Source organism: Podarcis erhardii, assembly GCF_964252035.2.
Source record: "Podarcis erhardii genome assembly, chromosome: 4".
Classification (NCBI taxonomy): Eukaryota; Metazoa; Chordata; class Lepidosauria; order Squamata; family Lacertidae; genus Podarcis; species Podarcis erhardii.
In genome coordinates, this window is record NC_138508.1 from 18,457,716 (window position 1) to 18,473,161 (window position 15,446).

General features: G+C 46.6%; 1 protein-coding gene across 7 annotated transcripts in view; it reads left to right on the plus strand.

Moving 5' to 3' along the window:
* Positions 1-12,669, plus strand: part of AMOTL1 (angiomotin like 1) — a 78,906-nt gene extending 66,237 nt beyond the window's left edge. For all 7 annotated transcript variants that reach the window (XM_081860170.1, XM_081860169.1, XM_081860173.1 and 4 more), the window contains 5 exons: positions 181-371; positions 3,078-3,203; positions 5,075-5,301; positions 6,816-7,091; positions 8,904-12,669. In XM_081860170.1, coding sequence (XP_081716296.1) covers positions 181-371; positions 3,078-3,203; positions 5,075-5,301; positions 6,816-7,091; positions 8,904-9,016 — 933 coding nt within the window. In that variant the 3' untranslated portion in view covers positions 9,017-12,669. The remainder of the gene's footprint in view (positions 1-180; positions 372-3,077; positions 3,204-5,074; positions 5,302-6,815; positions 7,092-8,903) is intronic.
* Positions 12,670-15,446: the final 2,777 nt, after the last annotated feature.

The following is a 15,446-nucleotide window of genomic DNA, read 5'->3' on the forward strand; positions in this document are numbered from 1 at the left end:
CCAGAATTCCTTGGACGAAGCTGTGATTGTTACACATGGTATAAGAATGTGGCATCTGTGTTATAGTAGTTATGATGTTGGGCTAGCTAGCTTAAACTCTGATTGGCTCCAGCAGGCCTCTTGTTTTTGTTTTGTTTCTGGTGGGCACTGCTAACTACGTTTTCGTTTGCTTTTCTCTAGCGGCAAGGGAGCTACCAGGCAGCCCCCCTGCCAGAATACAACGTCCCTGCGTTAATGGAACTGGTTCGTGAGAAGGAGGAGAGGATTCTGGCTCTGGAAGCCGACATGACCAAGTGGGAGCAGAAATACCTCGAAGAGAGCGCCATTCGGCATTTTGCCATGAACGCCGCGGCGGCAACTTCCACGGAAAAGTAGGGAAATGGCTAATGGAAGAAAGAGTCTGTCAGCATTGTTTGCATTTGCCTTTTTAAAAAGAAGAAAATGAAAACGTACATTGGGCTCGAAACTCAAATCGGTATATAGATCAGGGTTTCCCAAACTTGGGTCTCCCAGCTGTTCTTGGACTACAACTCCCATCATCCACAGCTAGCAGGACCAGTGGTCAGGGATGATGGGAGTTGTAGTCCAACAACAGTTTAGGAAACCCTGATATAGAACAGTAAACAACTGGAACTTGCAACAAAAAATGTGTACACACTATAAAGCACAACAGAAATATATTTCCCTACTGGAAAGAATTCAGAAGGGTTTCTGGGAATTGTAACTCTGTGATGGGTACAGTGCCCAGAGTTCTTCGAGAGAAGGAATGTGCCTTAAAATGATAATGTTTATGCAGCCAAAAGGCCGTCATATGGAGGCCTCTTTTCTGTGTTATAGCTAGTCACGGCCTCTTCACCACATGCCACCTGCACAATGTCCATTTTCTCCTTCAACAGTCAGCCAGTATTTTGTGGCCACTTAAGCAAGCTTGGCCCTCACTGGGATGCTTTGAAGGCTCCCGGAGCCACCTGGGGGCTTTCCCTCCTTGAAATATGCCTTGTGCTCCTGCAAACCTCTCCCATGCCGGCTGATACCTCTTGTCTTGTGTGCGAGTGGTGGCATTTTAGTCACAAACGGATCCACGTTTGCCCCTGAACTTCAGAAAGAGAAGGAAAGGGTTTTATACTGAAAAACTATTCAAATAGTCTTTGAATTCTGCAGAATTCTTCTTCAGGAAGATGAGTCGGTGCTGTGGATAAAGACTTGGCTGTGGGTGTTCTCCAGTAGTGGGTGACTTTTTGGGCGAATATAGATGACCATTTGTTGTTTGTTGTTGTTTAGTCGTCCTAGTCGTGTTTGACTTTCCGTGACCCCATGAACCAGAGCATGCCTTGGAAACTATCACTTTCTTCTCAAAACTTCTCTTTTTTATGTCCGTGGAGTTTTCTTGGCAAAATACTGGAGTGCATTGCCAGTTCCTTCTCCAGGTGGATCACATTTAGTCTAAACTCTTGGCTATGACCTGTCCGTCTTGGGTGGCCCTGCATGGCAAAGCAGGTGGTAAATTGCTATAGTGGCATATAGCCTCTGTCTGTTGCGTCCTGTCTAGTGGAAAACTTTACTGCTTTTCTACAGCTTTTATTTTAGGTTGGGTGCAGATTTTGGTTTTCAAAAAAATCTGCTGTGGCTTCATGTTGCAGATGACTCACTGTGGGGAGAAAGAACATAGCTTAGTGTTCAAGTACCAGCTTAGCATACAGAAAGTTCCAGGTAGAGTAATGAGAGAGTAATTAAATTTAGTTTACATTTAAAGGCAAACCTACCCAGCACTAGGGATGCAGGTGGCGCTGTGGGTTAAACCACTGAGCCTAGGGCTTGCCGATCAGAAGGTCGGTGGTTCGAATCCCCGCGACGGGTTGAGCTCCTGTTGCTTGGTCCCTGCTCCTGCCAACCTAGCAGTTCGAAAGCATGTCAAAGTGCAAGTAGATAAATAGGTACCACTCCAGCGGGAAGGTAAACGGCATTTCTGTGTGCTGCTCTGGTTCGCCAGAAGCAGCTTAGTCATGCTGGCCACATGACCCGGAAGCTCCCTTGGCCAATAAAGCGAGATGAGCACCGCAACCCCAGAGTCGGCCACGACTGGACCTAATGGTCAGGGGTCCCTTTACCTTTACCTTTACCCAGCACACACTTTCTGAAATGTTGACACGAACCGAAACAAAGCCAGCCTTCTCCATATCTTGCAGTACAGTTCTTCAGCCGAGTATTTTGTGTTCCAAAAGTGTGTTCAAAGATAAAGTGTGCACAGGAGTGCTAACAGTAGTCAACGCATTATATTAGGGGAAATTGCTTTGCAAAAATGTGTATTTCTGTATCTTGTGAATGTAACTTGTTTATGTTTAATACTGAATTTTAAATTTTTGTGACAACAACAACAACAGTAATAATATTTATTATTTATACCCCGCCCACTGTGGGTGGCTCACAACAGAATATTAAAAACATGATAAGACATCAAACATACAAAACTTCCCTAAACAAGGCTACTTTCAGATGTCTTCTAAAAGTCAGATAGTTGTTTATTTCCTTGACATATGGTGGGAGGGTGTTCCACAGGGCAGGCGCCTCTCCCTGGGTCTTGCTGGTGAATGGTAGGTGGCATTAAGTAAATAACTAAGTAAGGCAAAATTGCATACACAAATGTGAATGAATGAATGAATTAGTGTACCACCCTTCACCTGTAGATCTCAGGGTTGTTCACAGTATAGGAGAAATGCACACCAAGCTGATGAATTTTCATGGGGACTTAAAATGGAAAAAAAAGACTTGCAAACCGATGTGGAAATGTGGAGAACAGAACATAAGCGTGGAGCTATGAAAAACTGTATTTTGACAGCTCTGCCCATCTCTAGCTCCGTGTTCAATACCACGCCTCTACAGTTAAAAGGACCAAGAGACAGATCTCCCTCTGCCAGAGACCCCTGGAGAGCAGCTGCCAGTCAGAATAGGAAATATTGGGCTGGAGATGCAAATATTCTGACCTAGTATAAGGAAGATTATTTATGCTCCTTATCTTTTGACCAAATCAAAACTGAAGTGTCCCCCCCCCCCCCCGTCTTTCTCTCTCTCGTTGCCAGGGATGCCTCAGCCATTAATCACTCGCGGAACGGGAGCTACAGTGAAAGCTCCCTGGAGGTCCGCATGTGGCAGGAGGAAGAAGAGATTTTGCAAGCCAACCGACGGTGTCAGGACATGGAATACACGTAAGGAGCAGCTGTCAAGTAGCTACTGTGGGATTTACATGAGCACCCGCAGTGCTGAAGCCTCTTGACTGTCTTGATATTCTGGCTGGCACACCAATTCAACACCATCGCGTTAGCCCAAGGCATGGTGGTGGGAACATAGGGGCAGGCACAGTGTGAATGCGCAGCTTAACTCTCCCTCTGACCCCATGAGCACCCAAATAAGACTCTAGTAAAAGCATGCTTTACCAAATACTGTGGAGGCCAGGTACAGTGGTACCTCGGGTTAAGTACTTAATTCGTTCCGGAGGTCCGTTTTTAACCTGAAACTGTTCTTAACCTGAAGCACCACTTTAGCTAATGGGGCCTCCTGCTGCTGCCGCGCCGCCGGAGCATGATTTCTGTTCTCATCCTGAAGCAAAGTTCTTAACCCAAGGTACTATTTATGGGTTAGCGGAGTCTGTAACCTGAAGCTTATGTAACCTGAAGCGTATGTAACCCGAGGTACCACTGTATGTATGTGCAACAGCAGCCACACCCAGCTTCAAGTGGCTGGTTAAACCTGGTTAAACCTTGGTGGGTTACAGACTTCCCCTGCAAGCAAAGACAGGCTCTGGCAGATTGACCGGACAAAACCAATAGTGGGTCCAACAGTCAAGAAGGCAGTTACTGCAGACCAATGTGTAGAGGGAAGTGAGGGGCAGATGGGGCTCGGCAACCTGGGAAGGTAGCCCATCTAGGAGAAGGAAAACTCTACTGCCTTTGAGATATCTCCAGGAGAAGATAAAGCTAAGGAGTAAACCCTGCACCAGGGGTAGGCAACCTAAGGCCTGGGGGCCGGATGCGGCCCAATCACCATCTAAATCCGGCCCATGGACGGTCCGGGAATCAGTGTGTTTTACATGAGTAGAATGTGTCCTTTTATTTAAAATGCATCTCTGGGTTATTTGTGGGGCCTGCCTGGTGTTTTCACATGAGTATAATGTGTGCTATTATTTAAAATGCATCTCTGGGTTATCTGTGGGGCATAGGAATTCGTTCATATATTTTTTTCAAAATATAGTCCGGCCTTCCACATGGTCTGAGGGACGGTGGACCGGCCCACAGCTGAAAAAGGTTGCTGACCCCTGATCTACACCAATCCAGAGGGGAATCCCTAAGGCAATTGGATGATGCCTTGTACGCCTCCTTCTAGCAACTCCTGGTGCCAAACATATTGCTCTGCTTTCCTTTGGACCACATCAGTGAGGCCGAAAGGGGGTCTTGTTGTCTGGGCAGCCCAGGACTTTCAGACATGCTGCTCAGGCTTGTGCCCCAGTGAGGTCACTTAGGTGCTTCTATTGTAGCAGTTTGAAGGTGCACTCAATTGTCTCTGGAGACAGACAGGTTCCATCAATGTGTATGAAGGAGCAGTTTTGAGTTTCAGACATTCTACTGTTTGGTTATTCAAAACAGTACATAGAGCATTCCTCTTGCCTTATTAAGCACTTGGCAAAATTTTGCATTTTGATTCGTTTCAAATTAAAATTAGAGTTGTAATTGTGGATTCTCTGTGCTAAAGAATTTAAAGGTTCTGAACCTGGAAAGTCTGCTTTCTGCAACCTGTGAAAATTGAGCCGATTTCTGCAAATTTTATAATGTTGCAGTCAGGTTGATTCCACAGATATTCTCCCTCTGTGATAAACACTCACTTGTCAGACGCAGGAAACTAAATATACACCACCTCCATTGATAAACACACTTTGCAAACTCCTACAGTTGCAGTTTGGGCACTTCTTTTAACAGATACCGGTACTAAAACTGAATTTGTCATAGCAGCGTTGTGGAACCAGGCCACCTCCTTTCAAACCTCTTCTCATCTCTGGAACATGTTTATCTGCATATTTTAACAGGATAAAGAACCTGCATGCAAAAATCATAGAGAAAGATGCCATGATCAAAGTGCTTCAGCAGCGGTCCAGGAAGGACTTTGGCAAAACTGATGCTTCAAGCTTGCGACCTGCTCGGTCGGTCCCGTCCATTGCTGCAGCCACTGGAACTCATTCCCGCCAGACGTCCCTCACCAGCAACCAGGTGACCGAGGAGAAGAAAGAAGACAAGACTTGGAAAGGGAGCATAGGTGAGCTTCGGTGTTAGTTGGGCCCTGGCAAAGAGATTCAGCTCTCCCCATCTCATAGTAGAAGAGCCTTGGACTACAACTCCCATCAGCCCCTGCCACCTTATGTGTTGGCCCCACCCATTACAGCCCAAACAAAGGGAGGGCACCAGGTTGGCCAAGTCTGCTTCCGCTGGTTCTTGTTGCTTTTCTAGCTGTTGTGTTTTATGAAGGTGGATTGTTGTTGCTTTTGCCTGCTGAGTTAGTGAGTGAGTGAGTGGGTGAATTTATTTGTTGTTACAAACATCATGGTCATTTCAACCATCACAAAAAAGAAATATGTGTGTGTGTGTAAAATTTACATTGATACACCATTACAAGGCAGAATCACCCAATTCATACATACAGTATATATATCGTAAAATTCATTGTTGCTTTTGCTTACTCTATTTTGATTGGTGTTTTATTGTGTTGCAGATTTTATGGATTTTTATGGGGACCCTGTGGCGGAAGATGCAGAGTGAAAATGACAATATATAAAATAGCACCAAAGGAGGAGATCAGCCAATTAAAAATGCTTGATCTGTGCACTTGGTCAAACAAAAGCCCTTGGCAGTTGGGGATTCACACTTTATAGCACTTTGAACTTGGGCAAAAATAATAATAATACTGAAATATATGTAGCACGCGAACACACACAATTAATTTAAAATAAGCAATATGAATTTTTAATTCATACAAGAGCACAACAAGAGCAAGCATATGTCTCAGGTATTTGTTAAGTCAAATAATCACATTTGTTTCCATTAAGTGGCAAAGTTTAAATGCAGAACATTGTCAGTGGTGCATTCACATTTAAATCATTATTATTCTTTGCAATTGACACAAGAGTATTGGTTAGTTCAAATCCAGATTTGATGTTCAGCTCCCACATTCCACTACTTTGGGGGCCTTTTTTCCCCTGCCTCCCTCCTTCAGCATCAGGCTACCTATCTCTTTATCCCTTACTTCCCAGCTTTGTGAAAGTTCTTTGTAGCCTTCCCAGTAAAACTGCTTATTCCCTTTCTTTCCCCAGGACACTCTTGGCCAAACTGGCAACTTACCCTTCCCTCACTGGACTTTTACTGCAAACGTCCCGCCTGCTTTGTTCTCTAAGCAGTTGGAATGTTTGTGGACATTCTGTGCCACCACGCCATCTTCAGCTAGTATGTTATCAAAAAGATTCACTGTGGCAAGCAGGGTACAGTACAGCCACACAGACCAGTCCATTTCCTAGTCATTGCTTACAATTGTTCACTTTCTTCTTGTTGGTTCCATGGCATTGGCATTTTTAATCTAAATTGCTTGGATGGGAAAGACAAAATAACAGAGATGGGGCATATCTGGTGTTTTGTATTGTGTGTTGTATCTCCCCCCCCCCTTTGCTTTAACATGCTGTGTGGTTAATTTAAACCACTTTGAGCCTTTGGGAAAATAGAGTAGAACTTTAATTAAACCAATGGGGTCATTTCCCTCTCTTGTTTCTCCTGCTCCTCTAGGATTGCTCTTAGGGAAGGAGACCCAGGACCAGTCGCCCATCCCTTTGTTGCCACCTCCACCTCCTGCCACTCTGTCTTCTGGAATGTCCTCATGGCCGGTGACTGTCTGCCACACTAAGACGGGGAGCAAAGACAGCAGCACTCAGACAGACAAAGCCTCTGAACTTTTCTGGCCAAACTCTGCCTCTTTTCCGGGCAGAGGGAAATTGACTAACACCCCGGGCGGCAGCCCAGCCCTAAGGCACACTGCAGGCAGAGGCGTTGGAGAGAGGCTGGGTGAGTAAATTTGAACGCCATGGGCCTGGGAACAGGAGCAGGGCAGGGAGGGTGTTTTGAACTGCAGCGTGCAGAACCTAGAATTACGAAATTCTGTCTCCAGAAAAGAAAGCTTTAAATAGACCATTGCCTTGCTTCCGTAATAGACTGGACGAGAGATGAACTGATGCTCAATTCAGATAAGGCTAAGGCACTGTTGGTAGCAGGTTCCGTAGACTGGATGGCTGGGAGGTTGCCTGCTCTTGGTGAGGTTATATTCCTAGCTTGGGGGCTACTTCTGGACCTTTTGCTGTTGCTTGAGGCTCAGGTGGCCTTGGTGGCCCAGAGTGTCTTTTCTCAGCTTCAGCTGGTGGCCCTATCTGGACAGAGATAGCCTAACTTTTGTTGTCAATGCTCTGGTAACCTTGAGGATAGGTGACTGCAACACGTTATACATAGGGCAGCCTCTGAAGGCAGTTCAGAAACTTCACTTGGTGCAGAATTCAGTGACCAGGTTGCTCACCGGAGCAAGATAGCTTGAGCACGTCCACACCAATCCTGATCCGACTACACTGGCTGCCTATCAGTTCCCAGGCCCAATTCAAAGTGCTGGTTTTTGACCTACAAAGCCTTAAATGGCCGAGGACCACAATACCTCAAGGACCACCTTTCCCCATACGAACCAACCAGGACCCTCCAATTATCTGAGGCACTGGTGTGCTTCCTCCTCCAGAAATCTGTAGGGCGGCAACATGAGAATGTGTCTTTTGGTTTAGGATTGTGCATCGGTTCTAAAGGAGCAAGTTATAGCTCCTTCCGCAAACAGTGCCTTAAATCTGATTTATAGCATCACAGAGTGCTGTACCCAACCCCCAAAATATCTCAGATTAACTCCAAAAGACCGTCACTTACCTCTGAAGGTCAAATTGCATGTTGCATTATATAAATTCCATTATTCTCTCCCCCCCCGCCCCATTTATTTTTATGCAGAGCAGCTGTAGGTGGCTGCAAGGTTGAGTGGGTGTCTGGCAGAGGAAGAGAATCTGCTGCACCCTCTCACTGCCAGCTGGTTTCCTTGCTCAGAATTGCTCCAAAAGCATCTGCTTTGCCATATCTGGGGGACGGGGGGTGAGACACATGGTTCCCATATTCCCCCCCCCCCATGGAAAGCAGCACAGTTTTAAGCAATCAGCAGCCAGCTGGTAGGAAGAAAACAGTTAAGTAGACTCTCCCCGCCCCCAACTTCCCTTCTTCCGCTATCAGTTTTCACTTTAACTTTGATGCCACTCATAGTGTTTTTGCAAGTCTCCCCCACACTGTGCACTTAAAATGCCTTTATACCACTTTAACCAAAGAGTCCTGGGAACTGTAGTTTGTAAAGCGTGCTGAGAATTGTCAGGTGACCCCCCACAGAACTACACTTCCCAGCACCCTCGTCAAACTACAGTTCCCAGGATTCTTTGGAGGAAGCCATGATTCTTAGAGTGGAATAAGAGTACAGTGGTACCTCGGGTTAAGTACTTAATTCGTTCTGGAGGTCTGTTCTTAACCTGAAACTGTTCTTAACCTGAAGCACCACTTTAGCTAATGGGGCCTCCTGCTGCCACCACACGATTTCTGTTTTCATCCTGAAGCAAAGTTCTTAACCCAAGGTACTGGGTTAACTGAGTCTGTAACCTGAAGCGTATGTAACCTGAAGCGTATGTAACCCGAGGTACCGCTGTACTTTAAATTTGGTGACCAAGCCACACCCAAACAATTGGGAATTGTGGTAACGCAATGTGCACTTTGGCCCCAAGATCAACTTTCGCCCTCTTCGCTGTTTCTCCGCAGAGAACTCTCCCAGCCATGGCAAGCTACCGGACAGCAGCAAAGGTGGCAGGGTCAGCAGTCTGCTTCACAAACCTGAATTCCCAGATCCAGACATGATGGAAGTCCTTATCTGAAGCCACAGTTCTCAGGTGCTGCCGTTTCCCCTGCTGGTGCACATAGTCCCTTGAAGGAGGGTGCTGCCGTCGTTGGCACTGTTGCTGCTGTTGCTGTGCAAAACTCAAGAGCTCTGGAGAATGGTACAAAACTGGACCAAAGAAGTTTAAATCTAGACAGCAAACGAGACTTTTTAACAAAGCACAGAGCATGTGAGACGTTGGAGATGGGACATTTGGGATACCTGCTACGTACAATCATTTAAAAAATTACATTGGCCAACAAGATGTGGATTTGAAAGAGAGATGGCAAAAGGAAGACATGGGCATCTGCATTTTCTGTCGGGGGTGGGGGGAAGGAACTTTGAAGGCACGGTCAGCATGCCAAGGACAATTCTGCAACCACCAAGTTAGTGGTGGTTGCTTTTTTAATCACCTGCTAGCTAACCAGAGCAGCCACATTCCCTCTGTGAAATGTTTTGTGCAACGTGCACCCCTGGGACGAGGGAGCAGGACTTCCCTATATTTAGACATCATCCCACTGCCTTCTTCCTGCTGTTTTTGTTTTCATCTCCCTCCTACCCACCTTTATAGAGAGAGAGATGGTTAAAAACAGGGTGCGGAACAACGTGCCCTTCTGATAAATTTTCGCAACTCTTCGCCTCTATTTAATATTTATTGAGCAACGACAGCATGCGGTTGCCAGCACAGAAGCAGCAGGGTCCTTCCTTGCTAAGAGGGCTTAGAACATGGGTAGCTGATGGGGGGGGGCTCTCCAGATGTGCTTGGATTTCGCCCCAGCTGAGAGCTAGGAGTGAGCTGTAGCCCTCTAACATCTGTAGAGCACAACGTTGGCTGCCACTGGCTTCAAATCTAAAGTTTTCTCACGCATTACAGGTGAGACTTAGTTACCTCTTTCCAGTAGTAGTAGTAGTAATAATAATAATTTTATTATTTATACCCCGCCCCTCTGACTGGGTTTCCCCAACCACTCTGGGCAGCTGGGTTGTTCTGCTAGGGCAAGAAACCTACCAGCCAAACAGAAATAGTCATTAAAAAGCACCTTAAAACCTGATTTGTGGTCTCATAAACTGTCATGGGCTTAGAGTTTCGAGCAGGGGATGTTCCCAGCTCTTCCTGGAGATATTGAGGAATTGACCTTGGGAACTTTCTGCTTTATCGCTGAACTATGGCTCTCCCTTGTCAAATACAGGCATGGAATCCTATGTAACAACAGCATCGGAAGCTGCCTAGATGTCTGGGTGGTTTCAAGTTGATCAGCATGGATTTTTCATTCCCACTTGTTTAAGAACGGCAGCAGAAAATGCCCCTTCCCCCATTATATTGCTGAAATTAAGAAAACTGGGCGAGGGGGAGCAAGAGGTAACCAGCAGAATGTGCTGGGGGGTCGAGTTCAGTTCTCAGAACAGAATTCCCAGACTCAGAAACCTTTAAGTGTAAATGTATGCCTTTTGCGCCAATTGCGGTTGTCGGTTCTCAGGATTCTTGTATAAGAACAAAGTCAGTCCCACAGTCCTGAGGTCTGCTATAAACAGGTTTGTTTCAGTGTCCCTTTTCCTAGGTTTCCTGCTAGTTTTCCAAAACTGTTTGATGTGTGGCCGTGCATGTTTTGCGAGGGCTATAAGCTTTGCTCTTCCGTCTCGTGCAGGTTCTGTGAAAATGCTGAGCAGTTTAGCAGTGCTTTGTCTATTAAACCAACCACCAAGCTGTTAACCCTAATTCTTAGAGATTCAAACAGTGGTATGCCATCTGCTTTGTGCATCTATCCCAACCAGCAAGGGTGACTCCAGGAAGCCACCCAGGTTGCCCTGTTGTCTTTGTTGAAAGGCCAAGTGGAAACTGAGCATAATACATACTCTTCCCATGTGTGGTTCCTGGCAAATGGAGGGTACAGCAAAAGCCATCATGATTAGTAACCACTGACAGACTTGTCTTCACATACATGCATCAAGAAGACCTAGACAAGCTTAGTCTCCTATGTCATACATGCTTGGCTCAGCAACACTTAGCAAATGGGATCCAAACGTAAGTTTCACTTGGTTCCTGTTGGAAATCAGTGGGACAACTTTCTGCGTTGGATTTCAATGGGACCCGAAGTTCAGCTAACTAATCTGGATCCAGCCTGCTACGTTTTTGCATTGGATTTATTACTATGGATTTATACTTGGCCAACAGGGTTTTGTGTGCCGTTGTTGGTCTGGGGAGGTGTGCATTTTCACCCGCGTTGTTAGGGAATAGGGATGGGGAATGAGCACCCCTGTTCCCACTGTGCCATGCCAATGGGGATTGCATTGGATGTCTTTAGTTTTTTCCCCATTGGTCACTTGCTGCTGTGCTGTACTCTTTTTTTCTGAATGAACAATTCAGTAAGCTTCTGTACAGTGCTAGTAACTATTTGTTCCAAGAAACGTCTCCGCATTAACACCCAATTCGTACCTCTTGATAAGGCGTTATGCGCAAATAAGCCTCCCAGAGCCTGTAGAGGCTGTCAGCCCTCAAAATAACTGTAAACAGCAGCACCTTGAAATTCCACACACACTTCTCCTTGCCCGACCCTTCAGACAAGGAGAGGGCCTTGCTGCCTTTTGCTAGAAAGAAATCAAGGGCTTTCCTTGTTCCCTCTAGCACAGGGATGAAGAACTTGACACATTTCAGATGTTCTTAGACTCCAACTCCCATTGGCCCAAGCCAATGGGGCCAATGTTTTGGTATGATGGGACTTACTGTCCTTCAACATCTGGAGGGTTACAGGCTCCCTAGCCATACATAGTGCTGCATTCCACAAGAGTGAACAGGCAGCACCAAGGACTCTGTTTGCATGGGTAGGGCATGGGGAGAACTGGAAAGGCATGGCTGGCTGGCAGTTTGGTGGACCTACTACAGTGACTTGGAGGCTACTTCAGCTCACTCATTATTATGGAGCAAACGCAGGAATCAGGGCTGTATGTGACATAGTTTGCTCATTGTGCTGGTCTCGAGGCGCAGTTTTAGGAGAATTATCCTGCAGTTTCCTCCTCCTGTATATCTATATTTATGTGCCTTTGTACTTGTAGCATTCAGTTAAGCACCACTTACAACAACATCCCAGGGGTAAATTTACAGTGTCCATGACGCTTGCGTTTGGCAGGCAACGAACTCCGTATATATTTGAAAATTTACAGCCCAAAGGATCAGGAAAGTCCATGCTTGCTTCTTTAGTTGTGCTTGATGTTTTAATGCAAAAAAGAGATGTTTCTCTAGAGCACCCCATGTTAGAGCAGAGTGTATGTGGAATACTGCTGTTACGACTAAAGTGGTGGCTTAACCTTTAGCAAAAACATTTCTGCCCCTCCTCGAACACCTTGGCTTGTGTGTTACAGTATTGTGCTGTGTGGCACTTGTGTTGTATTAATATTACAGGTAAACGGGTTGTAAGATAACGTCGGATCGCTTTCCTCCCCCTTCCCCCAGTTGTCCTTCTGTTGTACAGAATGGCTGGTGTAGAGCATCGTTCAGCTGGAGTGTGTTTGTACATACATGGGGCAGGGAGGAATCAAGGAGTTTATACACCTCCCACGAGAAATACTGATGGCCTTGGGCCTGCCAAAGATTTTTCTCCTCTGCTGTTTAAATTTGTGCCTTAATATTGTATATAATAAACGTATACAGTGGTGCGCCCCCTTTGACTTTTGGGTTTTAAATGGGTTGGAGGGAAGCATATTGTCTTGTTTCAGGGCATTTGGCAGGAGCTGGTCAGCAAGAACACGCACTGTTGTCAGTGAAATCAACTCTCTCTCATCAAAGAAACAAAACAGCTCAGGAGGCCAGGCCTAACGAGCCCAGCAACTCTGCCCTAATGTGTCAGTTGTGAAAACTAAGGTCCCTGCCATCCCACAGCTCCCTGAGTTTCCTCTTCCCTTGGGTCCTTCCCAAGGAACACTCTATCGCTGTGCCTGTCTTTGCTTCTCCCTCTTCATGCCTCTTCTGGTCCTGGGAAAACAGGAAGGGGATCTGGTCACAGCAGGAGGAGGACACCCTCTGGACTCTTCAGCAGCCTGCCTCATCTCTGCCTCTTGGCCTCCCTCCTCTAGCCTCCACTTCTGGACTGCTCCCTGCCACAGTCTCTTCCTACTCACTAAACCCTGTTATCCCTTCAGCTTCTGACACCTCCTCTTCTCAGTCTGCTCTCTCTTCTTCCTCTGACCACTCATCACCGTCCCACCAACAACCCCCTGGCTCTAAGCCTTCTTCCCTTGGGGCTCCCCAGCTGGTGCCTCCCACCACTCCTTGGCATCCAGCCAGTGCGTGTGCCATCTTGATACTTTCTTCGCATTGTCCTCCAAGTCAAGAGTTTGATGTGTGAGCTGAGAAATCCTCAAGTACAAAACCTTATCTCACCACTTCCGCAAACTCACTTGTGGGCCTAAGCAGGTAGCTTCTGGGTGGAAGTTGCTGTTTCCTGATTATCACATTCCTGCCCACACATCCAGTTTCCGTTGCTGTTGGCCACCCTACTAGTGGTCCCATGGCAAACCCCTACATTAACAGCATCGAAGTGACCTCCCCAGGCCGCAAGCCTCAGCAGTGTGTATGAAGGTCCTGGGCTGCCCAGACAACAAGACCCCCCTCTCGGCCTCACTGATGTGGTCCAAAGGAAAGCGGAGCAATGCATTTGGCCCCAGCTTGGCTGCAGGAGTCGCCAGAAGGAGATGTACAAGGTGCCATCCAACTCCATTCTGGATTTGTGTAGGGTTTACTCCTGAGCCTTTTCTTCTCCCAAAGAAGTCCTGAAAGGCAGCCAAGGTTTAGGATTTTCCTTCTCCTAGATGGGCTACATTCCCAGGTTGACGAGACCCACCATGTCCCTCTACAGCAGTCTTTCTCAACTTGTGGGTCCCAGATGTTGTTGAACTACAACTCCCATCACCCCTAGCTAGGAAGGCCAGAACTCAGGGATGATGGGACTTGAAGTCCAACAACATCTGGGGACCCACAGGTTGAGAACCGCTGCTCTACAGCATGTGCAGAAACCGCCTTCTTGACCGCTGGACCCATTACTGGTCTTCATCTGCTCAATCTACCGGAGCCTGTCTTTGCATGCAGGGAAAGATATTAACTCAATGAGCGTTTGAGACCCATCAGCTACCCTCACTGGGTTAACCGGCCAGTTGAAGCCGTTTCCCAGGGTGTCGCCACTGTCACATGCTGATAGCTTCTAGGAGTTACAGGTGAGAGCTGAGTGCAAGGTGAGGACCAAAGGTGGGCAACTTACTACAGAAGGAGCACAACGTATTCACCACCAGAGGTCTTGCCCCTTGCCTAACATCCCATGCATCCTGGTGGTATGAGCTGTTCAACAGCAGAGCAGACTTTGTGGCAGAGTCTGTTAAGAGTTTTTAAAGCAGAGGTTAGGTGGCCATCTCACTGTGACTAAAAATGTAATTAAGCTGGGTGGAGGTGAGAAACATGATAAATAAAATGGATTTAGCAACTGGCTATTGCATGCTCCTAAATGAATCAGAAAAATGTTGGCGCTAAGCCAGGAGGACATCTTCTTTGTAAGGCATGGCAACCCACAGAGCATATTTTTCCAATGGCCCTGCAACATTCTTGCCTGGCAGTTCTGCACCTGTTGGGTCCAACTCCTTTCCCTTCCTTCCTCTTCCACTATTTTTCAGAGGGAACATTTGTCAGCAGGATGCCACAAATACCAGCAGTGATGTTGGCATTGCTGTATGAATCGCGAGGAGGGCACAACAGATCCCATGGACAGTAATACTAAAAGGAAAGGGAGTTCATGATGGCTGGGAGTTTGTTAAGAGGGAGACAGTAAAAGCACAACTTCAGGCAATACCAATGAGACGGAAACATGGAAGGTGCCTAAAGAAGCCAGGGTGGCTATCTAAAGAACTTTTAACTGAGTTAAGATTAAAAAAGGATGTGTACAAAAAATGGAAAAGGGGGGAAACCACCAAAGAGGAATGCAAACAAATAGCCAGCACGTGTAGACACAAAGTCAGAAAAGCTAAAGCACAGAATGAACTCAGGCTTGCTAGAGAGGTTAAAAGCAACAAAAAAGGCTTTTATGGGTATGTTCGTAGCAAAAGGAAGAACAAAGAAACAGTGGGGTCTCTCAGAGGAGAAGATGGTGAAATGCAAACAGGGGACACAGAAAGGGCTGAACTCCTCAATGCCTTCTTTGCCTCAGTCTTCTCCGATAAAGAAAACAATGCCCGACCTGAAGAATTTGGAGCAAATGATTCAGCAGAGGAAACACAGCCCAGAATAACTAAGGAGATACAGTGGTGCCCCGCAAGACGAACGCCTCGCAAGACGGAAAACCCGCTAGACGAAAGGGTTTTCCGTTTTGGAAGCGCTTCGCAAAACGAATTTCCCTATGGGCTTGCTTCGCAAGACGAAAATGTCTTGCGAGTTCCTACAGGGTTTTTTC